Here is a 26,233-nt window from a genome sequence, read left to right as displayed (position 1 = left end):
GAAATCGGCAAGCGTTCGGACATCCACGATAACTTTCAAGCAAGTTTGGATGGGCCAGATTTTCGGTCAGCCAAAAGGTGGCAAAGCAAGAACATGTTTTCTGGAGTAATGGTGGTGATGACAGTGGCCAGTGACAGCCATCCCGTCTCTATTAGACATGTCGCATTGGAGACCAGAGTTGAATCGTTCGTCTTGGACCCAGGTAAATGTCGCATTTTGTCGAGTGTCCCTGGTAATACATGCGATTGATCAGAATGATCATGTCCTATCAAGGTTATCAAGTTGCGCAGCAGCCTGCAATGCCTAAAATTAGCGCCCATCAACGTGGGACCGATGGATACCAAACAAAATGATCATATCTGTTGTTTGTGTCGTTTGTGTGCGACGACTATTATTGTATGTGTGCTCTTTTTTTCTTCCTGTGATGACCGCGGTGATAAAACGTTCCCGGCGTTGTAGCTTTTGTACATATCATGGGATGACAAGCTGACATAAAGATGATAATAGCGCACCTTGTCAGCCGAGCTGGGCGAAAGCTTGAGCAATCTTGGCGATATCTTGGGATTTCTTGGAAAGCTTGCAACGTCAAGAATCGGTAGCTGACTGCGCACATGCGTCTTTGTGAGATGCGCGATAAGATTACAGAGTGAGCCACTCTTTGTTTAAACAAAGATCAAAGGCGTATACTGCTCCAAATACCTCAGAGGCACGGATTTTTCACCCAAATCGGCCGCCGGTGTCCTTGTCAATAGGATACCGCTTTGACCTACTACGTAAAGTTTCTACTGCCAGCAACGTCCCATCCAAGCACCAATGCAAAGCACGCTCACTCGGCGAAGGGTTCTAGAAGTATGCGGGTGCAACGAACCCGCATAGAATACTTCCCAATCCCCGCTTACTTATGCATGGTCCGAGTTTGCGACGTCGTATCAACCCACAACATGATGCTTTGGCGGCACAGTCAGCAGTTCGTTGATTGGAGGCAGGTTTACGTAGCAGGCTGGCGCGGAAAAGGCGATTAATCCATTTCGAGTGGTAGTAGCCCCGAGAGGTATTTTGTAGCCAATGACTAGGTGTGTACTTATCCATCGCCAGACCGACCTGCTGCTTATGCCAAAGCAGCAAACCTGATTCCGTCCATGACTGGTACACTGAGATCTTGTGTCAGCGAGCCACGTTCAAATCTAGCCAGCCAAACCGCATCCGCATTGACCACCTCGAGTGCTTTGCGAGCAACTGAATTGCTCTCGAGCTCGTCGGCGAGCAGTTCCAGTATTTGGTCAAAAACCTCGTCATCCAGCCTGACAAAGGAGACCAGTGCAACGAGCATGTCGACGGTGGCCTCCCATACTTGTGATGCCTGCGCAAACCTTCCCAGTCCGCCGTCTGAATACTTTTCAGTATCAACACCGCCGCTGCCAGGTCTACTACTGCCCTGTGGACGGTGTGGCAGCACAACTTCATTGCCAACCAAGGCCATGTTGAGTCTGCCTATATTTCGACCGGAGTGAATGGGAACAGAATTGTTGCTCTTTCCACTTCTCCCACCATTTCCTGTCGCACCAGTCTTGGCATTCTGCTTTGCCTTTTGGCACCACCTGGACATCGAGTCCCACCACTCAGTCTTGATCCTCGAGGCCAGGAAGTCCCCAGACCCTTGTGCAAGCGCCGCAATGGCTCTGCAAGCTGCAGCCACAACAAATGGCTCCCCGTCGCGAAGGCGCGAGATGACGACCGGCCAAAGAGAGTTGACCATGGGTAGAAATGCATCCTCATCCAGGGCCATAGATGGAGTAATTGTAGAGAGAAGATCCAGTAACGATTTTCGCAAAGTCGGAGTTGGTGATGTTAAATAATATTGCGTCAAGGTCGTAACTCGTGACAGCAGTTCATATGTTGGCGTACGGACCGGCTTTGGTTTCTCGACCTCACCGCCTGACCCTGTGTCTTCTGCTTTCTCCTCATCATCGGCTTTCATCTTCCTCTCCCTTTCGTCTAGAAGCTGTTTTGCTTCAGAAGTCCACGGCTTCTGAGGATGTTTGGCTCTAACGCCTGGAAGAAGATCCTCTTTCTCCTTTCTCCTCTTCTGTTTCTTTGCAATCCTCTCTTTCACTTCTGATTCAATATCATTGATGGTTGCTGCTGCCATTGATCTTTTCCTGTGGTCAAGACTTTTGGATTCCTTCGATTCAAGCAAGAGCACGTCAGACTTGACACCCTGCTGCACCACCTCTGAGAGTACAGAAAACAATCGCTCGACGAAGGCGGGGTACCCATGATAATTATCAAGAGCAGCAAAAATGGCGGCTACTGTGTCGTCTAGGAAAGGCAACAGCTTCGGCCCCGTCAGCCTCACCATCATCCTCAGTACTTGGAGTGACGCCGGTGTAACATCCATCGAAGTCAGGCGCAGAGATACCGAGTTGACCATGTAATCGGCATTGTCAACAATCAACTCGGACACATCCTGATATCCACACGCTGACGCAATCAAGCCAAGCGCTGTCATCGCGTGAAGCCTTAGCTGGGTATTTTGTGAGCCCAGGTAGGTTGCTATAGGGTAGAGAGTATCAATGAGCTCTGGCCTGAATGAAACCCCCATTTGAGAGGCGGCAAAAGTCGTAACCTCAATAGCTATGGCCTCCAGTCTCCAGTCGACTTCGAGACTGTCAGTATGTGATGTCAGCATCAAGACAGAGAGCTGATAGAGCTCTTGGAAGACTTCGGTAGGCTCATTTGTTGACATGGTGCCGGAAAAGTCAAAGAACTGCTCGTCCTGCTCGTTCTTGGCTAGTGCTACTTTCAGCAACTCAAACGCTAGCCATAAGGCTGTGACCTGATCTATTCCTGACAAATCCCTTGCCAGACTGATCATGTCGGTAGCCAGATCTGCCTGCTGAGATGGCGAGCCAATACCGGAAACCAACCTGAGGAAGGCATCACGTGTACCTGCTTGACTCCCATGCGCCAGCATGATGGGCTTGAATGTTCGCGTTTCACCCGGCCGTGTAACCAAGTCTGTGGGGTTGACACTCATCTCCCCTTCAAATTCAGCGTCGGCCACGACGTTCAGTTGTTTTTTGCTTGAGGTCAAAGCCACAATGCTGTCTCTCAGAGCCGAGGACAGTGCTTCATGCAACAGGGACGAGTCAATATTCAGGACTTTCACTATTCGCTGCCCTCGAGAGAGTGCAAATATGCACTGCTGCTTAATTTTTTCGTCTGAAGTTTGCATGATTCTGGGCATGCTGGTAATCATATTATGTACCACGGTCTTGATAGCATCTTGAAGTTCCGGGTATATCATGGCCAGGTCCTGCAAGGTAGTTTGAACCGCTACGCTTTCTGGCAGAGCAGAGTCACGAATGCTTGAAGCGGTATGCTTTGGACCCCCCGATAGATCAGTTGAATCATCTTCTTCTTTCCAGGTAAAAATGGCCGTCTCGACGAGAAATACTGTGCAGTCAGCCAAAGACGCATGACATTCGTCTAAGAGGGATAGAGCAAGCCTCTCAACGGCATTCCGAACATTATCCGACTCGTGGGATCGTAACTTGAGCACCATGGCGAGCGCCATCCTGACTTGAGCGGATGTAGCTTTGAGCCAAGACGCAGATAGCTCTGTCCCAGACAGCTCGCCGTCTTTTCCCTCCCCGGTCGTGTCTGAGGTGAGCTGCCTCAGCGCATCTCTATTGTGTATGTCGCCTAGCACCCTGGTCAGAACGTCCCCAAAGACTCTTGCTCCGTAACAGAGCACACGTTTCTGAAGCTTGAGTGACGCAGGTGGCGAGAGAAGTTTGGACAGAGTCGACACACTGCCTGGGAGGAAGGATGCAAGTGCAGCACGGTCTTTCATCGAGACAAAGAGAGTCCTCAGGGCATCGAGTGCCGCAAGCTGGATATCTGCAGTCATTCCATCCGTGCTGCCATCCAAAATGACAGTTACGGTGTGGCCTAGACTTGGTAGACCACTGGAGTCAACCAGGGATTCTGATACGGAGCTTGACAGACATGCCTCTCTGATCAAGACAGCAAGAGACCTGTAGCATTCAAGGACCGTCTCTTCCGGCGGCGGCGAAGTCCTCTGCTGGCCAGGAACGCCGGCGATGATGAATGTGAGAAGTATGAGTAGCTGTTGAGTCAGACTCGTAGAGATGGTAGATCGCCAGCCATACTGAATCAAAATCCGCAGACACTTGATGGCGTTTTCTAGCACTCGGGCAGAGTGATCCTCCTTATTCTTGAAGACGAACGACAGCGGGAAGAAAACATATTCTGCAATCTTTGCATCCACAGCCGAGGCGTCATAGCTGACCTGTCCATTAAGGATGGAGTAGAGTCGATCCGTCAACTGCAGCAACTGGTTGGCTTGCGATGGTGCCGCGGACGGCCGCATCACAAGCTTGCTGATCTCCACACAACATGGTTTAAGCTATCGGATGATGAGATGTCAGAAGGATTGGCGGGTTGCGAAATGACTGACGATGGGCCTACCGACCTTGGCAAACAACTCAGTCCGCGCCGAGGACGAGTTGCGGAACAACGGTTGCTCCATGGTAAAACCAAAGACTTACAGCCCTCAATACATTTTCTGGGGAGCCGTTGCAGCAGACGCTTGCTGTTGTATCTTTTTTTCTTTTTCTTCTTTTTTTTGCCAGTCAAGTCTTCACAAATTCGGTACGTGTTGATGGGTTGGACACGCAACTTTGCCTTGTCTGGCGAATGATTGTGCTAAAGTCCAGCGCTTGGCGGCTTCGGAGCCCCGCTTTCGACACCCACCATGCCTGATGACGCTGTAATTAATACAGGGTAACAGCAGCAGTTGGTACCGCTGGAGATTGACACGGTCCTGCCCACTTGGACTGAAATGTTACAGCTTGCAAATAATGAGTGTTTCTCGAGGCTTCAACCTTGATACTTGAAATAACATCTTTTCTGAGTCGCAATCGGTCAAAACTGTGTAACTTAACGCCGAGAGTCAACCACCATGTCGACGCCCTTCCCTGTTCTGGTACACCCTTTCAAATCACCCGTGCCAAGGCAGTGTGCATACGAGTCGGGCTCAACTACAGCCAAGAACGCCCTGATATGCATCGGTGGCCTTGGTGATGGCCCGCACACGCTCAGATATGTGCGGACGATTTCACAGCGGCTGGAAAAGGAGGCTTCCCTGAGCTACTCGGTCTTTGAGGTCCGCCTGTCCAGCGCCTTTGACGGCTTCGGCACCAAACGTCTCAGCGATGACGTAGCTGAGATCTCTGCTCTTGTCCAATATCTTCGTGGTATTGGCAGAGAAAAGATTGTCCTGATGGGACACTCTACGGGGACGCAGGTCTGGGTCCCCGCGATTGTATTGGGATTTGCAATGCCATGATGGTTCGCTCTGCTGACGATGCTTGATGCTCGCTCAGGACTGCATGGAGTATACAAACTACGGCAGGCATAACAGTGCCCCTGTGGATGGCTTCATAATGCAGGGAACCGTTTCCGACAGGGAGGCATTTGGACCTTTGGTCGACAAGAAGGAACTTGACCAAATTATCTCCCAGGCTGCGACGCTTATTCGTGCTGGTGAAGAAAATGAAATGATGCCGCGAAACAACCCAGTATCTGAGGTTTTCGGAGCTCCACTCACGGCATATCGGCTTAATTCGCTGTTAAGCCCCGGGTAAGGCTATCCGCCATCTTAACTGGAGGGAGCTACTTATCTAACACCTCACTCGCTGAGAAAAGTGGCGAAGACGACTTCTTTTCATCGGATCTTACAGACGACAAGATTGCCTCCTTCTGGGCCAACTTCCGGAAGCCCGCACTGGTACTGCCATCCGGTGAAGACGAGCATGTGCCCAAGTCTATTGATGTAGAGGCTCTCCTCGGCCGGTGGAAGAAGCTAGCTCCGGCCGGAGTAATCAGTGAGCTATCTGGTCTGATACCAGGCGCCTCTCATACCGTCAGAGACCCAGGCGCGCAAGAATGGATGTGTGACAGGATTGTCCAGTTCCTCCGCAATCTTGAAACCAGCCATGAAGTCAAGCTTTGAGCACTTATTGAATCTTCTTGGCGGCGTTGGTGCTGTACTGGAGATCAGATGACTTCAGGTGACTGTCCGCTCGATCCGCCAGATCAAGAGCCCAACATATCTTCTTGATAGATGCCCAAAGAATAGCTTCATTTTCACGAGCTGTCAGCCTCATCATGACGAAAGAGGAGTAATGATGAATGGAATGCTTACCCGACGGAACGATTGCCCAGGGCAAATTCATGCCAACAAAGTAGACCCAAAAGTACAGAAATTTGGGCCTGCTGTGCGCGACCCCCTTGATCTCCATATCTGCAAAGCTTGTTGCGTAGTAGAGTACCACTCCATATAGGTGAGCCATACACACTATGATTGAGAGCGGGTACCGCAGGTTATGCCTCGTGGCAATGCAGAACGCAGTGGCGATACAGCATGGTCCCCAGAACAGCTGTTATGGAGTGGAGATGTTATAAACCAACGTCCAAACTCTTTACAGAGATACTTATTGCCATCAAGGGTCATGCCATGTCAGGGCAGCAGATTGACATACCACTGTGATAGTTTCAATACTAATCACAAACGTATTAGCTGTGAGGTATCTCGAGTCACTCAGTGAGTACTCTTTCCAAAGCTGAGCAAACAACTCATTGGAATTTGCAACGCGTTCGTAATTGAGAATCAGGTAACCTAGATCATATAAACGCAGAGCCAGTCAGACGATTCGGGGATTTTTTTGATATTTGAGGCAGTAGGTAGTTTTCTGCGCGTCCTACCTTCAAAGAACAAGTGCAAATAGCCACCTGATTCAACGGCAACATGTCAGCTACTTAGAAGCCCCACAATAGCACTGTTCGAAATGCGATAGTCTTGACACTCACTGAGAACAAACCAGCAGACTTGACCCAAGTCAGTCAGACTCAGACTCGGATTGATACGTTTCGAAAGTATGGCCGATGCTGCCAGAATACAGGTGATTGTGCCCGCGAAGGGGAGTACAATATCTGTCAAGGATTTGTCATTTGATACAAAGTCCGGGATGGACGCGTCCTCGGGAAAATATGGGTGTTGACTGATCACTGCTGCTTGCATTTTCACTGCCTGAGAATCAAACTCTGCGAAACTTGCAAATTGAATGAGAACAAGAATGAAAATGAGAACGAGATTATTATGCTTTGTCTTCAATCGTGTAGGAAATTTGTGCTCTGTTCTCCGAGCGTTGAATCCCAACAGTCCAGTCACGCGATGGAAGGAACTCAAGACGCAATGAAAGTTTACTAAATTAGAATTGGCAAAACGCTCCCTGTAAAGCTGTGGAGCACTTTATTCTGTGTAGGTACATACCGCAACTAATAGTAACCCTTCCCACAAGGCATCACTGATGGACCGCTACAACTTAGCCGCAGACTGCTGTCATTGTCGTTTTCAAAACTGTTATGTCAGAATTTAAACCAACAATACATCACTCAACTATTATGAGACCTTACCATGCCTCTCCGCATCAGATAGCATGATTCCATACCGGGATTCCAGAGCCAGTTTGCAGTAACTGCAGTCTTCTTTGGCAACGTTGCTCGCTGTTTTATCATGCTCTAATTCTAGACAACCCAGTCCGGACAGCTGACGGACTGTCATATTCATATTATTATCCCTAAGCCCCCAAAAGATAACCCGCTGATCCCCTATCTCACATACTTGCCCATGAAGCGTTTATGAAAGTCGGAGCGGAGAAGGTCCTGTAAATGAAGGAAGTTAGTAAATTGATCCAGGGACCGTCGCTAGATCCATAATTGAAAAGCTGATAACTTACGTTGATGAACTCCTTCCTCTTGCCCTTATCTTCCGTCCCACGCGCTTGGTTCTTGAAGACCACGTCATCGTCCCATCTGCGCTTGATGTTGAAGTCTGGCTTGTTGAGCAGCGGGTTGCCCAGCGCAATATCCCTCTCTCGCTCCTCCTCGGCAGCCGCCGCCTTCTCCCTCTCCTCGCGCTCGCGCTTCTCCGCCCTCTCCCGCCGTATCTTCTCCAACTCCCGTGCGAGTTCCGCATCCTCGTCGTCCGAATCGTCGCTATCGCCATCACTATCGTCATCGTCGTCATCCTCTTCCTCGGAGCTGCCGCCCGTATCATCCGCGTCCAGCTCCCTGGTCTCTGCTAAAATCCGCCTCCGCTTCGCCTCGGGATCCTCCTCCCCGTCCGTCGTCATGTCTAGCGGTCGCTTTTGCCTCGCTGCACCTTCGTCGTCCGAGTTCGGTGCAGGGCTGTGTTTTGATGACGGCGCTGCGATGCTGGCGCTGGAATTGCCTGACTTGGAGGCGTGGGCCGCTTCGGCCGCGAGCAGCTCGGCGCGCAGGTCGATGGCGCCATCGGCATCGGCGGCTCCGCCTTGGCCTCGCTTGCGGTACTTGAGTTGTGTGTGGGCGGGGAGCAGGCGTTGGTGGTAGGCTGGGCCACGGAGTGCCTCTTTGCCTTTTGCAGGATCAAAGGTAGGTCTGTGTGCTGTAGTCATGGTGTCTCTATGTTTTCGTGTTTCGGAGTGGATGCTTCGTTTTGACAGAAAAGGGAGTTGTGGACACTGATCTTAGAATTGTTGACGTTGAGGGTAGCAACCAAAATGAATGGCAAGATGATTGAGTGTTTAGTGGCAATGGAAGGTACCTAAGGTAAGGTACCGTAGATACAAAACGGCGGCGGCACGGACGTTGTCGCGGTTGGCGCGACTGCATCTTTCGCATGGGGAAAGTCGACATGGCCCCTGTCACCGCCCGGCACAAAGCTGGTATTCACCCCCACTTCTACATCCATAGAATGCATTGTTCGTCGACCAAGAAGCTCCTGTTCGGCGCAAAAAGTCAGTAGATTTCCCGCATGTATTCTTGATTTGCTTTGTGAGAGGTGCAGCCTTGTGGCAAGTAGGAAATATTCAATCAAGCTTGCGCTTTTTCGCATCAAGTTAATCTTCAGTAATTTCAGATATAATTCAACAACATGCCGCGCGAAGCAGAACCTTCGCTGAACGAAAAGGCGTTCCTGCTTCAGGCGCTGCAGCAGAATTTACGACTTGACGGGCGTGATATAGACGAATACCGACCCATAAAGTTGTCTTTTGGTGACGAATATGGACTCGTTGAGGTTGAATTTGGCAAAACAAGGTATATCTATTCTATATAACATACATTTGCTCTTGAAAATGCAAAGATTGGCGCTATTACCGACTGCTCGATACTGATTAATCTATCCCGTAGAATTGTCGCAAAAGCTTCGGCCGAAGTCACAATACCATATACCGACCGCCCCTTCGATGGAATCTTCAATATCGTCACAGAGCTCAGTCCAATGGCATCCCCCGCCTTTGAGGTGAACCGCCCGACCGAGACCGAAGTCCTCCTGTCCCGACTGCTCGAGAAGACGATCCGGCGATCCAACGCGCTCGACACCGAGTCTCTGTGCCTGGTCGCGGGCCAAAAGTGCTGGTCCATCCGGGTGGATGTGCACGCCGAGTCCCATGACGGCAACCTGATCGATGCCTCCTGCCTCGCTGTGGTCGCCGCCCTGCGCCACTTCAGGAAACCGGACACGAGCATCGAGGGCGAGGTCGTGACCGTGTACACCCCCGCAGAGAGGGAACCCGTACCGCTGAGCTGGCTGCACTCGCCATTTTGCGTCACCTTCAGCTTCTTCGGCGACCTGGGCGACATGTTCGTCGTCGACGCCAACTGGCTCGAGGAGCAGGTCCGTGTGAGCTCCTGCACCATCAGCTTGAACCGTCACGGCGAGATTTGCCAGATCGCAAAGCTAGGAGGGACCGCCGTCGAAGCCGTCACACTGCTGCAGTGCAACGCGGTGGCGTTGGTCAAGGCCAAGGATTTCTCCAAGCTCCTAGATGATAAACTGGCAGAGGACGCAAATAAGAGGGACAGGGGCGGACTTTTGGCGGAGCTGTCGGCAGAGAACGAGAGGTGAACTCGAGGGTGTTTTTTTGCATATAGAAGACGCCCAAAAGAGAAATAGAAAACCAACAAAACCAAAACAAAACCGATGATACCCCAGCCAAATGCAATGGCAAAATGACGCCGTTCCTGAAACTCATAAAATCGTAACACAATAGGCACCAGCCAAGGCAACAAAATGCGCACCCAGACTCGGGCCTGCCAGTCAACCACACGTAGCAAGCTCCCGAGCACCTCCGCAGGCAGACGTCACCTCATTACAGGCGGTCTGCTCTCCTTGTTGAGCTTCACTCTGGACCTCAACCAGTCCACAGCCTCCTTGACTCCTGTCCCCTTCATGGCCGAGACGGGTAGAACACGCGAGTCGCGGATGCTGTCGGCCTTTTCGCCCTCAAACACCCTCTTGACCAGCCCCTCCTTGATCCTGACCACCTCGACACAGTCCTCCCTGTCCTGCTTGTTTGCCAGGACGAGCAGCGGGACGCCCTCCGTGTCCTCGCTTTGCAGCACATCCTCGAGCACCAGGCGGCACTCATCCAACCTCCCATTCATGTCCCCGGCGGCAGCGGCCGCAATCTCCTCAGCAGTCATTCCGCCGCCGGCAGCACCACCACCTCCAGTGCCACCCCCCGCAGCGCCCGCGGCGTTGTGCGCCTCGCCGTTCTCGGCCTTGAGGATCCCGTCTCCGATGTCGGTGCTGTCAATGATGAAGACTATGGCGTGGCAGCTCGTGTAGTAGCTTTGCCACAGCTTACGCAGGCTGTGCTGCCCGCCCACGTCCCAGATCTTCATATACATGTCGGGCAGCGTGATGGTCGACACGTTTTGGCCCACAGTGGGCACCGTCTTTATGGGCTTGGCCGAGGAGGGCGCATCGCCGCCAGGGTTGAAGAGGTTCTTGACCTGCTCGTGGAACGTAGTCTTGCCCGCATTGTCGAGCCCGAGTAATATCACCGAATACTCTGTTTTATCGATTGGAGGTTTGTCATCTTTGTCAGCAGAAAGCAGCTTATTTGTCGAGATGGGCACATTGGCGGAAGGGAGATTCGGGGTAAAGGGGCGCGGTGCCGCTCACCTTCCTTGCTGGTCGCAAGCATGTACAGTCCTTTAGCTAGGTGATACATGTTGTGCAAACCACCTTTCCGCGCTGATCGCGATGTCGACGTGCTTTGTTTGGACGGAACCGGTGCGACTATCTGCAACTCATGGCGATACGGTGCCGCATTGACTTCCTCCCAAGAAAACTTCAGTTTAGCAAAAAGACGATGCGACAAGACAAAGCGACAGGCGTAAATCAATAAGCACCGCAGTCATTACCGTGAGTGAGAAAAGTGACCAAGGGAATGAATTGCTTGGCCACTGAGCTACCGAAGAGGTACCTTTGGTTTGGGATAAGGGCGGGGCATATGTGTCAGTTCGACACCCTCCGGCTCTTTCACCACTAAGGCCAGGTACCTCCGCAAAGTAGATAACATTTCGTGTTCATTGAATGCTGCGTGCTTGGTGCAAATAAGCACAAATGTGTTTCGTGCTTGATCTCGATTTTTCATATGCAATATCCTTGGAGTCCGTGTTACAAGAGGGTAGTATTAATAGCTTTATACCTAGTTCCATAGGCATTCGATAGTGATCAGCTATCTTCGCTAATTTGACGTGTACATTTTCATCTCATCATCTGATCTTCTATACGGCCATGTGCCGGCCTGCTGCCCGTGTATAATAATGCAGGTGCACGGCTTTCCATCCTTCTTTCAAACCAGAACGCCAACCCAAGAAGCTTCATGTGTCCGTTCGCAAGTCTGTCTGGAGTATTGCAGGTCTGTGCTGTGCCCCGTTTGCTTCTGCCATCTCCGTCGGCAGACATTTGCGCGCGCGCCGAATAAGCTCTATGACAAGGAGAAATAAAAAATGATTAAAGAGTTGAAGGCAAAACGAAGCTTGATGTACATGAAATGACAAATGAGAAATGAAGTAACAACAAGGCCAACTTTCGCAACGCTGAATGCGGAGTTCTTATTTGAGTTGCAGACCACGGACAACAGTCCCTAGCGGCGTTACAAGACAGCAAATTATTCCACAGGGCAAAAACGCCGCACTCATCGTGCTTCAGTTGCCGTTCAGGAGTTCGAAGCGTCCTTGTTGCTCTGGGAACTCGCGCTCATGACGGGCTGCTGTGTTGGCAGCGCGCTCTTGGCCTGAGACGATTGCCTGGCCTTGGCCCATGCGTAGACGATACCACTGATGAATCCAATGACAATGGCCGAGACGGAACCAAAGGTAACAGGGGCCGAGAAGAAAACAAGACCGCTGATAGCAATCGGAAGTTTGTTGAGAGCGCCAACCATGGAGTATGTCGTCGAGGTCGTCACGCGGATGCACCAGGCGGAGCAGTACGAGATGAAAATAGCGCCCAGGCCCGAGTAGATCATGCCAATGAAGAGCGCGTTGCGGGACTCGATAGGGAAGTTCCTGGCCAAGTTAGCAGCTGACCAATCCTCGGCGATGAGGGAGCAGACGATGAGGACCGGGATGGTGAGCAGGTTGTTGTAGAACATGGCTAGCACAAAGTTAGTCGATATGATCCAAATGGGGGGGGCAAGCAGAGTGATACATACAGTCCCAGTCCTTGAAGTTCATCTTGTGAATGACCTTGCGCATGCCCAGAAGGTAGGCGGCACTGCAAAAGACGTTCATACCCATCCAAGCGTAGCCGGCGTTGAGGGTTGAGATGGCTGTAGAAGCCTCGGACGGGTGCGAGCCACCGTGGATGGCACTCTGAATATCGGCCCAAGCAGCAACCACGGAGCTAAGAACCATCAAGCCGAACGAGACCAATGCTAAGGGGCTGACGCTGCCTCCAAACCAAAGGACCTCACCGTACGCAATGGCGATGATGGTCAAGTTCTTGAAGATGGTGTAGACGGGAACTGAGAGGAATTGAAGCGCTTTGGTGCTGGTATAGATCATGCCGACGAGAAGCAGCGAAACGGGAAACCCTATAGCAAGCCAAAGTTAGACGAGGCTGGGTAATGGGGTTGTATTTGGGCGCTTCAAAGTCGGGGGGGTGAAGACTTACACTTCTTCGCCTTAACGTTATCAAAGGGCGCCAGGTTCGTAATGATACCAATTTGCTTGCAGAAGAGAATGGCGATAATGCATACAATAGCCTAAATATAATTATTAGTACAGATGGGTTTAACAAAGACGATTCGAGTCGGCATCATACCTGAACGGCGAGGTAGAAGAAGTTCAGGTTCCATTCGCTTCCCGAGACGACATATTTGTTGACCACAGTCATGCTGATCGAGGAAAGGCAGTAAGCCAGGATCGCAGCCGGAGGGTTGTTGGCAACCCTGGCCAGCGAGAAGCTGTCGCCGAATCCACCGCCGCTGCCAGTACGGGCCCTAGCAGGTGGCGATCGGGCCAAAAAGGGCTCCTTCTCAACGGTGCCGTTGTCTGGCATCCTGACGACAAAATCTTCGTTCTTCTTGTCCGCCATTGTGTTGGATGTAATCGCGGAAGGGCGGGAATGAAAGAGCCTTGGGGTTCCGGGTGTTGTTGAGGATTAAAATGGCAGGCAGCGGATGAAAATCTCGATAGAAAAAGTCCCGAGATCAAAGACCGCGGAGGCTTAGGCCAGATTGGCACTCGATAGGGACGAGCAAGATGCTGTGGCGTCAGGGGACGCTGTGGCAGAAGAGTTAGACAATGCAGTCAATATCGGTCGCTTTTGAAACTGAATATTGGAGACGTAAAGTTACTGTCACTCGTGTAGTCTGAGGACCAGGTCTCAATATCGAGTAATTCTGTGCTGATAAGGCAAAGAGACGCGTCGATATGGAAAAGACGATGGCCAACGTGCGAAATTCTAAGGCGGTACAGGCAATAAGATTTAAACGGCGGATGTCAAATTACTAAATTACCTACTAGCCAGGGTTGCAGCCAGATGACACCCTGGTCGGTACATAAGGCAGGCGTTCCAAGGCCTGGCGCTGGGACAAACTGTTCCCATAGCTTGCTCTAGTGGGTGTTCGCAATTATTGGCAGCCAACCAGCGCTCGGTCTGTGGGGACGGAAGAAGAAATCTGTGGAACCAAAGAAATCTCGTCTTCGCTTGTCTCGGCGGGCTGTGCAAAAAAGGGGTCGGTCGGGCCTGGGAAAGGGGACACGTCTACCGGGCCGCCAATCGAATACATCGATTGATTGATAGAGTGGTAGAGTGATACATGTCTGTGTACAGTACTTTTCAAGGGGCCAGCAAACACATCGCAATTATCAAGGAAGAATGGCATTAACCGTCATTATATTCGAGGGGCTCACCCCATGCTTATAGCTGATCAGTGCATATGCACCGTCCATATCTCGCCCACATCATACCCTGCTTGCCTTTTTTTTTTTTTTTTTTTGCAATATTTCAGTAGATCCTCAGTATCACAACGTCGTGGGAACTATGTTTGACGAATATTTGCATGGCTTTTTATGCTTGTTTGGCTGTGCCTTCTTGGACTTGGACTAACCGGGGAAATCTACCATCTCCTCGTCCATCGCATCAAGTCGATCCTCCACAGCATCATCCATCTTCTCTTCCATACTTCCTCCAGCCTTGTCACCATCCTTATCTGTGTCGGTCCTTTCGTTTTTTTCTTGGTCATTCTCCTGCGTATCCGAAACGTCAGGTGGTGCTGGGAAGTTGAGGTGCTTCCAGTCCTCGAGCTCCTCTGTCACCGACCGCAAGCGGTCGCGAATACTTTCGATTGCGTAGTTTCCAAGGAGTAGGCGTAGGGGTGGATATGAACAGTGGCCCAGTTGCCAGACGAGTTCGGCGCACTTGACGGCGCTTGTGGGCTGTCTGTCCCCGAGCCACTGCACCATGCGCATCGCATGGAGCGCTGGTGATGTGGGATCCAGATACGGATCGCTCGCCGGACGGATCAGAAAATGACCCCAAGTAGGAAGAGGATTTGTTTGTGAGTCTGGCTCATCACGCCTCACGAGACCCGGCTCGACCAAGGTGGCCTTCAAATTGAATGAGTCGATCTCGTAGAGCATCGCTTCGATCAGGCCCTCGACGGCATACTTGGTCGAGCAGTAGGGGCCCAGGCCCGGCACACCCAGGGCACCGGCAGTAGAGCTAAATATCAAATACCGACCAGCAGCCTGCTGGCGAAAGTAAGGGAGGCTGGCCTGGATTATGTGCAGTGTTCCCATGAAGTTGGTCTCGAACTGATTCCGAATTTCATGTTCATCCTGGTCCTCACAGGCCCCAATGACACCGTAACCGGAGCAGTTTGCAATGACGTCCACCCGGCCAAAACGCTCAATTGTCCTCTCGACAACGCGTTCAACGGTTTCGCGGATGCGCACGTCACAGAGTGCTCCCATGCATCTCTCGTGTTGCTGCACCATATCCTCCGGAGTGGACTCGAACCTCTTCCCGACGGTAGTGACGCTGTCGCCGTGCGATAGTGCGCATTTGACGAGCGATCGGCCCATGTGGCCGGTGCCCCCGAACACCTAGACAAACATGATGCATTGATCCTGGTGAGTAGGTGTTTCGATAGACATATTTATATCATTTTTTCACCCCAGTGTAGGGTTAGGTGGCTCACAATCCAAACAAGCTCCTTAGTTGGACCTTGAGGCGGTGGCGGGTCACAGCTTGCTGGCAATTGGAGTTTCATCGGCTTTGCCGAGGCTGAAATGACTGTGTTTCCCACACTCCCTGCCTCTGAGGGAGCTCCCTCATTTGTGAATGTCGCCTTTGAATCCATTTCCAGAAATGTTCAATTGGGCATCTATTGTACAGGTACGTACATGCATCTGTAGGATCCTGCCCGAGAATGCGATTGTACCGCAAAATGGCATGTAGGGAAGAAAGATAATCAGAGAAAATGTAACATCCAGAGAAGGACAGTTTGCATCCCCTGTGTGCCTGAAATGGCTACATCTACGCATGGGACATCAAACACCCGATGCGGAGGTCTGTTGAGCGTCAGCGCGGCACATTAAGCCTCTTCGTTCATGAAGTGACATGAGAACCAGGCCGTACAAGCTTCCATACATGTGCCTCTGACCTAGCAGTAATAGATCAAGCATGGAGTCAACTTTTGCATGCAGGTATTCGCCTACTATCTAGTTCCCGATAAGTTGGCTGGCTATGGTAGGCAAGGCACCTAGGTGGGTAAACCAAGGTATCCCGTGAGCCGTCAACTGATTGAGACGCAGACATGCGACGAACGAACCAAGAGCACTTGCCCCGCGTTTTGGCTTCGGTTGGGCCAGAATTTACTATGCAAAGTGCACGCCCCTCATCCAACCTACCCTGAACATGGCCCTCTGGACAATTGCCATGATAAACGTTTGGTCTATTAACTCTCGGGCTTAAATACAATATCACATGAGACTCTGATATTGTTTACTACGTGTCGATAGCTACTTGTTAACTTGGATATTTTTTCATGTCAAATGATTCTTCTCTGAGCACGTGGAAAGGGGCTCGTGCCTCGGCTTTGTCAGGGGCAGCGTTTTTGTTCAACAGGGAGTACAGCCGGAGCAGGTGACGTCAAGGAGGCCACAACTAGCTCAGCAAAAGCGACTGTTGAGCCCACCTCGGTGGTTCGCAGGGAGAAAAAAAGTTATCTTCAGCGCAAGTGGACAACCACAACTGCGATTCACCAACACTTTAGACTCAAACCTTAGTCTTGGGGAAACCCTGACACCCAGACAACTACCTATTTTCAGCGAGCATAACCCAAAATGAAGTAAAAAGATTGCTCTCTACATTGAACCTCCTATCAGTTTCCTGCACAGTTCCGTTCTGCAAGACGCTGCCAGCGGTTTGCGGACGCTGAACCAGTGTTAAGATGCTTCCATTTATCAACACGCGTATGTGCTGTGTCGCGATGGGATAAATGTAGAATGTTCTTGTCAAACTGATCATACCCATCTTGTTGGCCGCAGCGTTCGTCTACATATCGGGCAAGATAGGGTCTTCCCCCGATGACTGTGAGCAGCTTCTCCGCCCCAAGCCACGCTGGCGCATTGGACCCTTCCTTTGCATTGCGACGATGTTTGCGTCTGTGCTGACTTTGGTCCGATTATTCCTTTCCTAGTGAAGCTCATCAGCTCGTTTCTACTATCCTATCCACTTGCCGGACTACTCAAGCGGGTGCCAGATTCCAAACCTCAGCTCAAGAACCTTGTTAGCATAGGGTAAGTGAGGAAGATGGCGGGTGCATTTGCTTACTCTCCTGAGCCCCCGAGCAGTTATGCTGTTACCACAAACGAGCTAACCATTATGCTCTCCGCCACACAGTTTTGCGCTTTTCTACCTCGTTGGCCTCTTTGACCTATGGGACGGTCTCCGAACAATCTTCATATCCTCCGCAGGCGCCTACGCCCTTGCCAAGTACATGCGTAGCAGCCCATATATGCCATGGATCGCATTCGTCTTCCTGATGGGCCACATGTCGGCCAACCAGCTGAATCGCCAGCTTCTTGCGGAGAGCAATAATGATGCGATGGACATCACGGGCTGCCAGATGGTCCTGGTCATGAAACTTACTGCCTTCTGCTGGAACGTAGCAGACGGACTCTTGCCCGATGATCAGCTTTCATCCTTCCAGCGCGACCGCGTGATCCGCGAGTTACCATCACTCCTCGACTATACTGGCTACGTCTTGTTCTTCCCGAGCTTGCTTATCGGCCCGGCCTTCGACTACGCCGAATACCGTCGCTGGCTCGATACCTCCATGTTCGACGTGCCTGCCAGCACCGACCCGCTCAAGAAGGCGCCCACACGCAAAAAGCGCAAGATTCCACGCTCGGCCACACCGGCCATTCTCAAGATGCTGACGGGTTTGGCGTGGATTTTGACCTTCCTCAACCTGTCGTCGTATTACTACGCCGATTTCCTTACTGGGCCCGAGTACATGCGCTACTCTTTTCCGCGGCGTATCTTCATCCTGCACATGTTCAACTTCACCGCCCGCTGCAAGTACTACGGGGCCTGGTCACTCAGCGAAGGCTCCTGCATTCTTGCAGGGCTGGGTTACAACGGCGTCGACCCCGTCACGGGCAAGGTTTCGTGGACTCGGGTGCAGAACATAAACCCTTTGGGGGTTGAATTGGCACAAAATACTCGGGCATACTTGGAGAACTGGAACATCAAGACGAACATGTGGCTCCGTAACTACGTGTATCTGAGGGTAACTCCCAGGGGTAAAAAACCCGGATTCCGCGCCAGCATGGCCACGTTTGTTACCAGCGCGGTGTGGCACGGTTTCTACCCAGGCTACTACCTCAGTTTTGTGCTGGCCAGCTTTATCCAAACCGTGGCGAAGAGTAAGTTGGATATGTTTGGAGCATTGCCTCTGTCTGCACATGTTTGCATGTAGGTATAGGTGGATTGCTGACCGTGCTTGACCTCTCTCAGACTGCCGCCGCTATTTCCGACCCTTCTTCATGGACCCCACCACGCAGAAGGCGCTACCAAACAAGCGCTTCTACGACATAGTCTCATTCTTTGCTACGCAACTAACCTTCACCTTTGCGACCACGCCATTCCTGCTCCTGCGATTGGGCCCCTCAATCCTTGTCTGGTCACGCGTGTACTATTACGCCATCGTGGGTACCGCGGCAGGAATGGCATTCTTTGCCTCGCCCGGCAAGAAGATGCTTCGGAAGAAGATTGAAGAGAGGAACGCCAAGGCCGCTGGCAAGGGAGAAGGCAGGGCGTCCCTACAGAGAACGTCCAGCACAGACAGTGTTAACCGGATGCCGGTCATGGGTGTAAGTGGGGACCCGGAGCGTGAAGTCGACGACGCGGTTGCGGAGATTAGAAGTGAGATCGAGATGCGCGCTCGCCGGAGATCCTCGGTGAAGATGCCACCGGCAAAATGATTTACAATCTAGACCATGCTCGATTAATAGGTGTCGTTAGCGTCAGCTGCTAGGCAGTGGGCTGTGTCGAGGGCATTTAGTTTTTCCTTATCAGTCTTCTCATATCTAGAGCTTGTTTCTTGTACCTAGACTAGTAGCCCGCGTGGAGTTTAAGTCAGTAGAATGTTAGGCTAACACCTCAATATGCGATGTTCGGGGCCCGCGATTTAGACAAAAACTATTGAGCATTCGGCGGCATGATGATATATGGTAAGCTAGTAAAGGATGCAGCAACCAAAACACGCCAAGGGTGAACTCTATATCTGATTCTCGAAGTCGTCTAATTATATAAGCCATTAGAACGAATTTACCTTCTTCCGAAACAAACCCCTTCCTGCTTCCTCCCTTTTTTTTTTTTCTTTTCCCACTTTTCTCATCTCTAACACGCGAGGGAACATCCTCGACAGGGTGTCGTGCACGCGTCACACTTCTTCTAACCTCGACTAAAGGAAGCAGCGGATTCAGACTCCTACGTTGAACTGCATATCTGAAATTATCGGGTAAAAAAGCCACCTGCGCGTCATTTCATCCGTTTTTGGATTGCCCTGTGCAGTCAAACTGTCCAGGATGCAGGGTCGTCTCAGATTATGGGTTGAATGATTCATTAGACATTTAAACTGAGAAAATGGGTGAAGGACCAGCAAAATCCAAGAAAAATACCAAAAAAAAAAAAAGCAGAGAGTCAGCTGGTCCTAGCCCACCTCAGACTAAAGTAAATCTACTACCTCCAAGGGTATGTAAGAAATTAAGCTAATTTTTGTCCTTTTGTCGCCTGTCGATTTGTCACAAAAATCGCATACCCTATCCCATTTAGGAGCGAGTGTAACCAAAACCGAAAAAAGAAGAAAAAAGGAATTATGAGACATATATGGGGATTGTGAAGGATTGGTAACTGACAAAGAGTTACTATAATCGGGCCAAAAGTCGGTTTTTGCATGCTTGCGACACAAACGCTTTTGACCCTTGTCCAAAAGCATGCTTGTGGTGCGCTTGTCCTTCGGATTAGATCCGACTCGGCCTCCATTATGACGGGACGATGATCAAACAGTGCCGTATCCAACAAGTTCCAATCCCTTCTTGCCAGCATTCCCAAAGAAAGAACAAAAAGTTTAAAAAATTGACCAGGGGTATCAAAAGTAGAAAACTCCGATAATGTTTGTTTGTACATGGTTTTCCGCCCGGTCTCTAGCAGTCCAGTGAATCAGATAGATAATGCTGTGTATAATGATACAGGAGGGTTTGAAGGTAAAAGTCCGACGTCGGTCATTGACAACGACAAGGATCGGATTGATTGGTGGTAAAAAGGGTATTCTAAGTGAAGGAGATGGGGTAAAGAGAAGTCTATCGAGAGCTTTATGAAAGACGTTCGTGTCGTGGTAGGTAGGTGACGGTAGGAGAGACGCCGAGGTGTGATCGACGGGGTCGTAATAAGCCGCTGCATATCGTTGCGTGCAATAGTCATTAAGAAAGAAGTAGTAAATATGACCCAATGAAAAAGTAGTAGAAGTTATAAATATAGCAATCAATAGCGTCGGTGCGTCGGCTCGCCGGTGTTTGTAGGCGAAAGCTTAGCTTAGCGTTGTAGGCGTCACACTCAGGGGCGTTGGTACCATCCCTGCCGAATACCAACGACTACCAGACCAATGACGACGCCAATTATGATCAACCCAACGGCTGACATACATCTGTTGAGCGTGCGCCACCATTTGGCACTCTGGTATCGGATATCGTCGGCGGGGGTTACTCGGCGGCGGAGGGAGTCTGGGATTCCAAGTTCGCTTTGGCTGTTGTCGCCTTCCAACATCTGTAGCTGGGGCTCGGCGGGCAATGGGAGCAATGCCGCGATCATCCACGCAAATGGAAAGATGAATCCCAGAACAAACAGGGCAACCTGTGCATTCCTCCTACCCAGAACATGGCTGTCTGCGCTCCAGCTGATACTAGGTGGGTCCCACGCGTTGAACCTGCTGGCGCGTCTGTCGTATCGCAAGTGAGGTGACCATATGCTGCTCGTCATTTTGCGCAACCCAGGGCGGATGCGCCAGTCATCCATGGGGGGCGCGTTTTCGATCTCCATGCTTCCAGTATCTGAAAACGGTCGCTGCTCAGCGCTGCCGGGCTGTACCTCGTTGACTCGCTTCCGGGGGCTCCATAGGTTCAACGGGAAGTGGTCGGTGTTCGGGCTTCCAGGATCAGCGCGCATGGCAGAGTTGGGTCGGCTTCCTTCAGACATTTCAGATATTGATGGCGCACTGAGCTGTTTGCGTTCGCCTGACCCGTAATAGACTCTAGCCCATCCTGGAACCGAAGACGAGTTGAAGCTCCGAGAGCTTGCAGAGGAATGTAGGTTTCGGGAAGAGTCGCTACTGCTGAAGAAGCCAGACAGGCCAGACCGCGAAGGGCGGTTGGATAATTGGCGCAAATCTGTGATGCCCTCGCCGTCTTCGTCCAGCTCTCGGACGGTTCGATCACCGTAGTACCCATTGCCACGTCCATACGCCGCTGCTGGTCGCTCCAAGGAATCCGTCTGTGAGCGGCTTTCCTCGAGTTGTGCAGCGAGCGAAGAAGATATGCTCAGTAGCTGTCGACTGTGTGTGCTGCTAGCCCATCCTGTACTGTTCCTCCGCTCATCACTGCTGGCATTACCACTGCCGGTACCACTGCCACTTATGCTACCTCCGCGCCTCAGTGTCGATCTGGATAGTGACCTCGAGCCTCCTTGACTGCTCCCCTCCTCGTCCTCCGACATAACCGTGGACAGCTGGGAGCTCCATTGATGTGGATGTGGTTCTATCATGGGGACGGTCAAGGATTGTGTCGTTTTGCCGAAGCCCGAATGACTTGGTGGTGAGACCGCCCATGAATCTGGTTGCAGTCGCGACGCACTGCTTGACTTTTCTCCTGTGGTAGCGCTATGAGACTTGAGTATGGAGGCTGCGCCGGCGAAAAGGGTCCGTGCAGTGTCCGAAGCGATGACGGACGAGATTGACTGCGTCGACCTTGAAGAAGACGGTCGATCTCGACGCAGGTTTTCCCTCGAGCGCTGCTTGTAGTATCCAAACTTTTCTTGGGACTTTTTGCGCGTCGGGTGGAGGGGCGGTACAACTAGGCTCTCTTGAGAGAACTTGGGTCGAGGTCTCCCGACGAGGGGCCCAGCGGGCGATGGTGATGGTTCGCCGTGGACCACGTAGTTGTCTTCACTCCCTGAGCTGCCGTGGGGGCGAACAGGACTGCTGTCGTAGGGGCTGACGGGCGATGATTGGCCGAGTAGCTGCACGTTAGGGCTACCGGGGGACGGCGGCGGCAATGTCTCTGTCGAGTTCCGTAGCGGAGAGCTCTGAGAATAGACCTTGTAGTTGGCGGAGTCGGAGAAGGTAGAAGTGGTCTGGACCGATGCAAAAGATTCTTTGGTTATTAGGGAGCGTACTGGAGGAGCGTCCTGCTTCTCGGGGTCGGAGGTTGGGGTCGAAGATGCTTCGAGTAGCGGCGATAAACTCGAGTCTCGATCATCAGATGGTTGAAAGCGAGTAGGGTGAGGCGTGCTGGGAACTTTCCTCAAGCCGCCGACCATCCGATAATTCCAGGGTGAAGAAGATTGCGGGCCAATAAGATCATCATCTAATTGGGCAACAGCAGTGGCAGGGGGTGAAGGTGGGCTCGCGTCATGGGTCCGCTCAGGGATAGTGTCCGCAGTACTGGCTGGCGAATTAGGACGATCGTCACTGAAAGCGTCTGAGAAAAAAGCGTCTGACAGGCCTTCATGCGAGCCGGAGGACCTGACGGTTGACATGGACAGCGGTGGGGATGTTACAGTGCTGCGGCTGCCGAGACTCCCTGGGTCCGAAGACAGGCCATGGCTCCCGACGCTGGTGCGCCCGCTGGTGGTGCTGTTGGTCTGGCTGTCAAAGAAGCCTGTCTTGGCGAGGGGCACTAGGGTAAATGTCTTGTCGGAATGAATGGCGACAAAGTTGCGGCGCCGCGACTTTGGGCGTGAGGAACCGGTCGCGCCATCACTGCTGCTAGATGCTACCGAGTTTGATGAGGCAGGCACTGACAGGTGACGCTTTGAGGATTGGCGCGCTGGTGGTTGCGGTTCGTGTAATTGCGCATTAAGGGCAATGAAATTGGAGCCGCGGGGGCCAAGCAATGGTGGCCCTGTGCCAGGGGCTGGTGGAGGGGTTGCTGGTTCGCTTGGTGGTGCGGCTGGTTTCGTGCCTGAAACCAGACCCCCTTTGGTATCGGCCAATCGATTAGCCGAGACGAGCTTTGCTGGGTTTCCTTGGCTGCGCCCGCCTTCATCCCCAGAGCCTTGATAATAAGCGGGTTCGGGTTTTTGCACTTGTGGGTAGCTGTAGCGTGGCTGTGGCTGTGCCTGCGCCCGCTGCAGCAATAGAGATTGCGGGCGTTCGTTGAACAACTGCTGGTGCTGGAGCTGGTGCTGTTGTTGTTGATGCTGCGAGGATGATGCGATCGACGATTGGCTCGACGTGCGTCGCCTTCCTGCCCCCCAACCTTCAGATTGACCAGGAACAATCTTTGGTGGCGTATAGGGGACGATACGAATGCCATGGCTGCTGCTGTTTGATTGAGAGTTGCTGCTGGTGGTAGACGTTCGCCGCGAGGTGTGCTCCTTTGGTGGCGGTGGTGGCCCCGACATTTCCGTTGAACCTCTCGGCCGGGACCAGGCACGTGCAGTGCGGTCCCGTGATTTGAGGTCTTTGCGCGGTCAGGACGAAAATGAGTATGATGACAGGCTTAGACTGTAGCCATGTTCGCCGTCGATTCGATTTCGATTCGATTTGATAAGCCTAGCCCACAGCAAGACAAAGAATTTCCCGGTGCTCCGCCAGCTCTGACTAAGTTCTAGACTTGCCAGCTAGCACGGTCCAATGAAGTCCAAATCGGTCAGTCCCGAATCGCCAGTGCCTTTCTCTGATGCGAAAACAAATAGATGATAAATGGCGATGATGCGTCGTTAAGGCTGTCCTGTTGCTAGGGACTGCTGCTTTCCGTCGTACAGGTAGCTGTTCGTATCGCAGAAAGGCCGTTTTGAGTTTCGTTGGTCGTCGTTGTCATTAAGAATAATCCAGGGCAACTGCCGTCCTGGGAGAACAAAAAAAAAAAAAAAAAAAAGGCGTCTCTTTTCGCTGCGTGCTATCGTTCGTAATCTCGTCTTTATGAAGCCGTATTTCAACCGCAGAAAAGAAACAAAACAGTTGCTGACCCGCGCTTTTGCGGGGATAATTGCCAGGTGATGGTATTCGGCGATCGTAGAAATCGTTTCTCGCTATTCGTTCGTGTGGGCGCCAGAGATCGATAGTACAGTACAGCCAATTTCCACACACTAAATCCAGGGTGCGTTGTCGTGACGTTTCTTGTGGCAATCAAGGATAAGAAAAAATGAGGCGCAAAGATGAACAACGGGAAAAGAAACAAAAGAAGAAGAAAATGGAAATATTCTGTAGGGAGCGTGCGACTGGGTCTAAAAGAGAGCGACGTGTAGGAGCATAAAGTCCAAACGGGATTAAAGATAGTCAAAGAAGAGTTAAAGGGCTTGGTGGTCAAAGTATGGGAGTCGACCTTATTAGCGGCGAGGAGGGTATATCGACTTGGACGTGCGGCTGCCGGGGAAATGCTGCTTTAGCATGATATCGACCGACTGGCGCGTTTTGGTCGATGAGATGACCCTTTGCTCGTGCCAACGTATGTGGGTTGGTCAAGTCAGACTAGGGATTCCCATCCAAGCAACGCGCGCACCATTCAACAAGACAAGAAGAATTGACAAACGAAAGCAACTGTCCGAAAGGAGACTTGGGGATGGGGTGCTGCATATTACAATAACTGGGAGAGCTCCTCTTTTTCCCTGATCGCTCTCCTCCTCTTTTTTTTCTGTAGGTACCTGTCTCGGTCTCATTCTGGTTTAGCTGAAGGTGGCAGGCAGGAGGCGACAGGATAAAAGGTGCGCCGCATCAAATAGCGCGGCTGTACTTTGTCCAGGGTGTGTCCATTGGAGAGCCCACCAAAACGTTTGGTACATCATCTGGTATGGGTCTGTCCACCGGAAACTTGAGCGAAGAACTAGGTCGATCCATTGGACGAGAGCAATGCGGCTGTTTAAGCCATGCAGACCTCAGGAGGAACCTCCAGGGCTGGGCGACAGGGCCACAAGAGCGCGAACCAGTCAGACCAAAACCAGGACATTTTGACCGCCTCGTTGGTTCAGATGGAGAAAGGAACTGTCATCTTATTTGCTCGCGTGTCATTTCATCGTTGCATCCGGTTTTTTCGAGTACATGAACCTGCATGATGGGAGCTGCACTGTGACATTATCTACAAAGTATATTTCTTGGAATATTCTGGCTCGGTTTTTGGAATCTACAGCAATGTATTATACGGTAATACAGTACCGCCCAACAGCCCGATGCATGGGCGCCGTGGTTGCGGCCCGCGGGCTACTAATGCTCCTAGTGCAGCCACCGGCGCGCCAGACCATGAGGTGGTGCAGGGCGCTAGAAGCAAACATAGATAGCATGGAACAAAACCAGGCAGACATCTGCGCACTCTACAGAGTTTATACCTTCCTACTTTCCATTTGTATACTGGTAGCCGTAGGCGGTCAAAACCCTCACAACGTCTACCTAGGTACCTAGTCTTTTTTGTTTGTTTATTTTGCGAAAGGCACGGACAACTTACAAGCAGCTTCCTTGAACTTTGTTTGATGCTTCATTATGACAGTGCCATGCATCTTCCGCATCGAGCTGCCAACCGATGTACCAAATGGCGGTGGAAGCCGTGGAACCCTGGGCGAAAAAATTAACAAGTCGTAATAATCAAAGAGGTCGGTTCTCGGATGTTAAATGTGGAGATTCTGAATATCAAATGCCGCAAAGAGCAAACGACACAGAAAATATTTTTTTGTGCAAGTCGACAATCATCACCACCGCTCAGTACCCAAGATCCATCCTGGATAGCGACGCACGTCCCGGACCCCATCTCCCTGCGTCAATAACAGCTGCAAAGGAACTCTACTACTGCAGGTCCAAATTTGGGACATGAGTAGTAGCAACGCCGCACGAGACCCCGAAAATTACTGGTTGTTGGCAGACGACACACTGCAGCTATGCATTAGTGCCAGGTGTTGATTGCATATCTGTTGGTTTCAATAACCGCTTCACAGTTTATTTTATACATGACGCCTATGTAGATATTCAATGCTCGCACAATAAAGGGTCGAATCGGCGATTGGCGATCCGGCATGATAAGGCCCCGGATGCCCAGTTTCTTTTTTCCTCTCTATAATGCCTCCGCTACTATCATAAGGAGGTAA

At 51.5% G+C, this 26,233-nt stretch overlaps 11 protein-coding genes across 11 annotated transcripts; 3 read left to right on the top strand and 8 right to left on the bottom strand.

Moving 5' to 3' along the window:
* Positions 1-1,108: 1,108 nt before the first annotated feature.
* MGG_08863 (uncharacterized protein) lies at positions 1,109-4,555 on the bottom strand (the record flags this gene model as incomplete). Its single annotated transcript, XM_003713839.1, has 2 exons — positions 1,109-4,432; positions 4,499-4,555. The coding sequence occupies 2 exons, from the start codon at positions 4,553-4,555 to the stop codon at positions 1,109-1,111; spliced, it is 3,381 nt and encodes a 1,126-aa protein (XP_003713887.1).
* Positions 4,556-4,826: 271 nt separating this feature from the next.
* Positions 4,827-6,221, top strand: MGG_08862 (dolichol-phosphate mannosyltransferase). Its single transcript, XM_003713838.1, has 3 exons — positions 4,827-5,332; positions 5,412-5,668; positions 5,734-6,221. Exons 1-3 carry the CDS (start codon positions 4,988-4,990, stop codon positions 6,038-6,040), a joined length of 909 nt encoding a protein of 302 aa, XP_003713886.1. The 5' UTR covers positions 4,827-4,987; the 3' UTR covers positions 6,041-6,221.
* On the bottom strand, positions 5,734-7,259 carry MGG_14756 (uncharacterized protein). Its single transcript, XM_003713837.1, has 5 exons — positions 6,898-7,259; positions 6,793-6,819; positions 6,570-6,706; positions 6,233-6,467; positions 5,734-6,166 (listed from the first exon to the last, which is right to left on the bottom strand). The coding sequence occupies exons 1-5, from the start codon at positions 7,106-7,108 to the stop codon at positions 6,045-6,047; spliced, it is 732 nt and encodes a 243-aa protein (XP_003713885.1). The 5' UTR covers positions 7,109-7,259; the 3' UTR covers positions 5,734-6,044.
* A 19-nt stretch (positions 7,260-7,278) lies between these two features.
* Positions 7,279-8,691, bottom strand: MGG_08861 (uncharacterized protein). Its single transcript, XM_003713836.1, has 2 exons — positions 7,827-8,691; positions 7,279-7,752 (listed from the first exon to the last, which is right to left on the bottom strand). The coding sequence occupies exons 1-2, from the start codon at positions 8,523-8,525 to the stop codon at positions 7,699-7,701; spliced, it is 753 nt and encodes a 250-aa protein (XP_003713884.1). The 5' UTR covers positions 8,526-8,691; the 3' UTR covers positions 7,279-7,698.
* Positions 8,692-8,837: 146 nt separating this feature from the next.
* Positions 8,838-10,196, top strand: MGG_08860 (exosome complex exonuclease RRP45). The gene is made up of 2 exons (XM_003713835.1): positions 8,838-9,168; positions 9,262-10,196. Exons 1-2 carry the CDS (start codon positions 9,005-9,007, stop codon positions 9,977-9,979), a joined length of 882 nt encoding a protein of 293 aa, XP_003713883.1. The 5' UTR covers positions 8,838-9,004; the 3' UTR covers positions 9,980-10,196.
* MGG_08859 (ADP-ribosylation factor family protein) lies at positions 9,104-11,514 on the bottom strand. Its single transcript, XM_003713834.1, has 2 exons — positions 11,042-11,514; positions 9,104-10,928 (listed from the first exon to the last, which is right to left on the bottom strand). Exons 1-2 carry the CDS (start codon positions 11,088-11,090, stop codon positions 10,216-10,218), a joined length of 762 nt encoding a protein of 253 aa, XP_003713882.1. The 5' UTR covers positions 11,091-11,514; the 3' UTR covers positions 9,104-10,215.
* A 19-nt stretch (positions 11,515-11,533) lies between these two features.
* MGG_08858 (GDP-mannose transporter) lies at positions 11,534-13,858 on the bottom strand. Its single transcript, XM_003713833.1, has 4 exons — positions 13,193-13,858; positions 13,043-13,133; positions 12,582-12,962; positions 11,534-12,523 (listed from the first exon to the last, which is right to left on the bottom strand). The coding sequence occupies exons 1-4, from the start codon at positions 13,463-13,465 to the stop codon at positions 12,084-12,086; spliced, it is 1,185 nt and encodes a 394-aa protein (XP_003713881.1). The 5' UTR covers positions 13,466-13,858; the 3' UTR covers positions 11,534-12,083.
* A 490-nt stretch (positions 13,859-14,348) lies between these two features.
* Positions 14,349-16,165, bottom strand: MGG_08857 (retinol dehydrogenase 8). The gene is made up of 2 exons (XM_003713832.1): positions 15,576-16,165; positions 14,349-15,480 (listed from the first exon to the last, which is right to left on the bottom strand). Exons 1-2 carry the CDS (start codon positions 15,735-15,737, stop codon positions 14,479-14,481), a joined length of 1,164 nt encoding a protein of 387 aa, XP_003713880.1. The 5' UTR covers positions 15,738-16,165; the 3' UTR covers positions 14,349-14,478.
* Positions 16,166-16,574: 409 nt separating this feature from the next.
* Positions 16,575-19,080, top strand: MGG_08856 (membrane-bound O-acyltransferase domain-containing protein 1). The gene is made up of 5 exons (XM_003713831.1): positions 16,575-16,851; positions 16,927-16,971; positions 17,079-17,178; positions 17,282-18,309; positions 18,401-19,080. Exons 1-5 carry the CDS (start codon positions 16,830-16,832, stop codon positions 18,865-18,867), a joined length of 1,662 nt encoding a protein of 553 aa, XP_003713879.1. The 5' UTR covers positions 16,575-16,829; the 3' UTR covers positions 18,868-19,080.
* A 376-nt stretch (positions 19,081-19,456) lies between these two features.
* On the bottom strand, positions 19,457-24,865 carry MGG_08855 (uncharacterized protein). Its single transcript, XM_003713830.1, has one exon. The coding sequence runs from the start codon at positions 23,561-23,563 to the stop codon at positions 20,501-20,503; it is 3,063 nt and encodes a 1,020-aa protein (XP_003713878.1). The 5' UTR covers positions 23,564-24,865; the 3' UTR covers positions 19,457-20,500.
* A 429-nt stretch (positions 24,866-25,294) lies between these two features.
* On the bottom strand, positions 25,295-25,633 carry MGG_15597 (uncharacterized protein; the record flags this gene model as incomplete). Its single annotated transcript, XM_003713829.1, has 3 exons — positions 25,295-25,415; positions 25,492-25,540; positions 25,600-25,633. 3 exons carry the CDS (start codon positions 25,631-25,633, stop codon positions 25,295-25,297), a joined length of 204 nt encoding a protein of 67 aa, XP_003713877.1.
* Between the last annotated feature and the right edge of the window lie 600 nt (positions 25,634-26,233).

The sequence above is a fragment of the Pyricularia oryzae genome, chromosome 2 (assembly GCF_000002495.2).
Source record: "Pyricularia oryzae 70-15 chromosome 2, whole genome shotgun sequence".
Taxonomy (NCBI): Eukaryota; Fungi; Ascomycota; class Sordariomycetes; order Magnaporthales; family Pyriculariaceae; genus Pyricularia; species Pyricularia oryzae.
Note: the sequence above shows the minus strand (reverse complement) of the source record. Positions and strands in the feature narration are given on the sequence as shown.

Bases quoted from the DNA above. Each gene is read 5' to 3' on its own strand.
- MGG_08857 (XM_003713832.1), bottom strand. From the start codon at position 15,737: ATGGATTCAAAGGCGACATTCACAAATGAGGGAGCTCCCTCAGAGGCA. The intron at 15,481-15,575 runs GTGAGCCACCTA...ATGTTTGTCTAG, and splicing joins CTAAGGAGCTTGTTTGGATT to GTGTTCGGGGGCACCGGCCA.
- MGG_08856 (XM_003713831.1), top strand. From the start codon at position 16,830: ATGCTTCCATTTATCAACACGC. The intron at 16,852-16,926 runs GTATGTGCTGTG...TGTTGGCCGCAG, and splicing joins GCTTCCATTTATCAACACGC to CGTTCGTCTACATATCGGGC. The intron at 18,310-18,400 runs GTAAGTTGGATA...GACCTCTCTCAG, and splicing joins TATCCAAACCGTGGCGAAGA to ACTGCCGCCGCTATTTCCGA.
- MGG_08861 (XM_003713836.1), bottom strand. From the start codon at position 8,525: ATGACTACAGCACACAGACCTACCTTTGATCCTGCAAAAGGCAAAGAG. The intron at 7,753-7,826 runs GTAAGTTATCAG...CTTCATTTACAG, and splicing joins AGAGGAAGGAGTTCATCAAC to GACCTTCTCCGCTCCGACTT.
- MGG_14756 (XM_003713837.1), bottom strand. From the start codon at position 7,108: ATGCAAGCAGCAGTGATCAGTCAACACCCATATTTTCCCGAGGACGCG. The intron at 6,820-6,897 runs GTGAGTGTCAAG...CCGTTGAATCAG, and splicing joins AGTCTGCTGGTTTGTTCTCA to GTGGCTATTTGCACTTGTTC. The intron at 6,468-6,569 runs GTATGTCAATCT...ACTCCATAACAG, and splicing joins GTATTGAAACTATCACAGTG to CTGTTCTGGGGACCATGCTG.
- MGG_08859 (XM_003713834.1), bottom strand. From the start codon at position 11,090: ATGTATCACCTAGCTAAAGGACTGTACATGCTTGCGACCAGCAAGGAA. The intron at 10,929-11,041 runs GTGAGCGGCACC...TCGATAAAACAG, and splicing joins GCTTGCGACCAGCAAGGAAG to AGTATTCGGTGATATTACTC.
- MGG_08860 (XM_003713835.1), top strand. From the start codon at position 9,005: ATGCCGCGCGAAGCAGAACCTTCGCTGAACGAAAAGGCGTTCCTGCTT. The intron at 9,169-9,261 runs GTATATCTATTC...TCTATCCCGTAG, and splicing joins GTTGAATTTGGCAAAACAAG to AATTGTCGCAAAAGCTTCGG.
- MGG_08862 (XM_003713838.1), top strand. From the start codon at position 4,988: ATGTCGACGCCCTTCCCTGTTCTGGTACACCCTTTCAAATCACCCGTG. The intron at 5,333-5,411 runs GTCTGGGTCCCC...ATGCTCGCTCAG, and splicing joins GACACTCTACGGGGACGCAG to GACTGCATGGAGTATACAAA. The intron at 5,669-5,733 runs GTAAGGCTATCC...CGCTGAGAAAAG, and splicing joins AATTCGCTGTTAAGCCCCGG to TGGCGAAGACGACTTCTTTT.
- MGG_08858 (XM_003713833.1), bottom strand. From the start codon at position 13,465: ATGGCGGACAAGAAGAACGAAGATTTTGTCGTCAGGATGCCAGACAAC. The intron at 12,963-13,042 runs GTAAGTCTTCAC...GGCTTGCTATAG, and splicing joins TAACGTTAAGGCGAAGAAGT to GGTTTCCCGTTTCGCTGCTT. The intron at 12,524-12,581 runs GTATGTATCACT...ACTTTGTGCTAG, and splicing joins GAACTTCAAGGACTGGGACT to CCATGTTCTACAACAACCTG.
- MGG_08855 (XM_003713830.1), bottom strand. From the start codon at position 23,563: ATGTCGGGGCCACCACCGCCACCAAAGGAGCACACCTCGCGGCGAACG.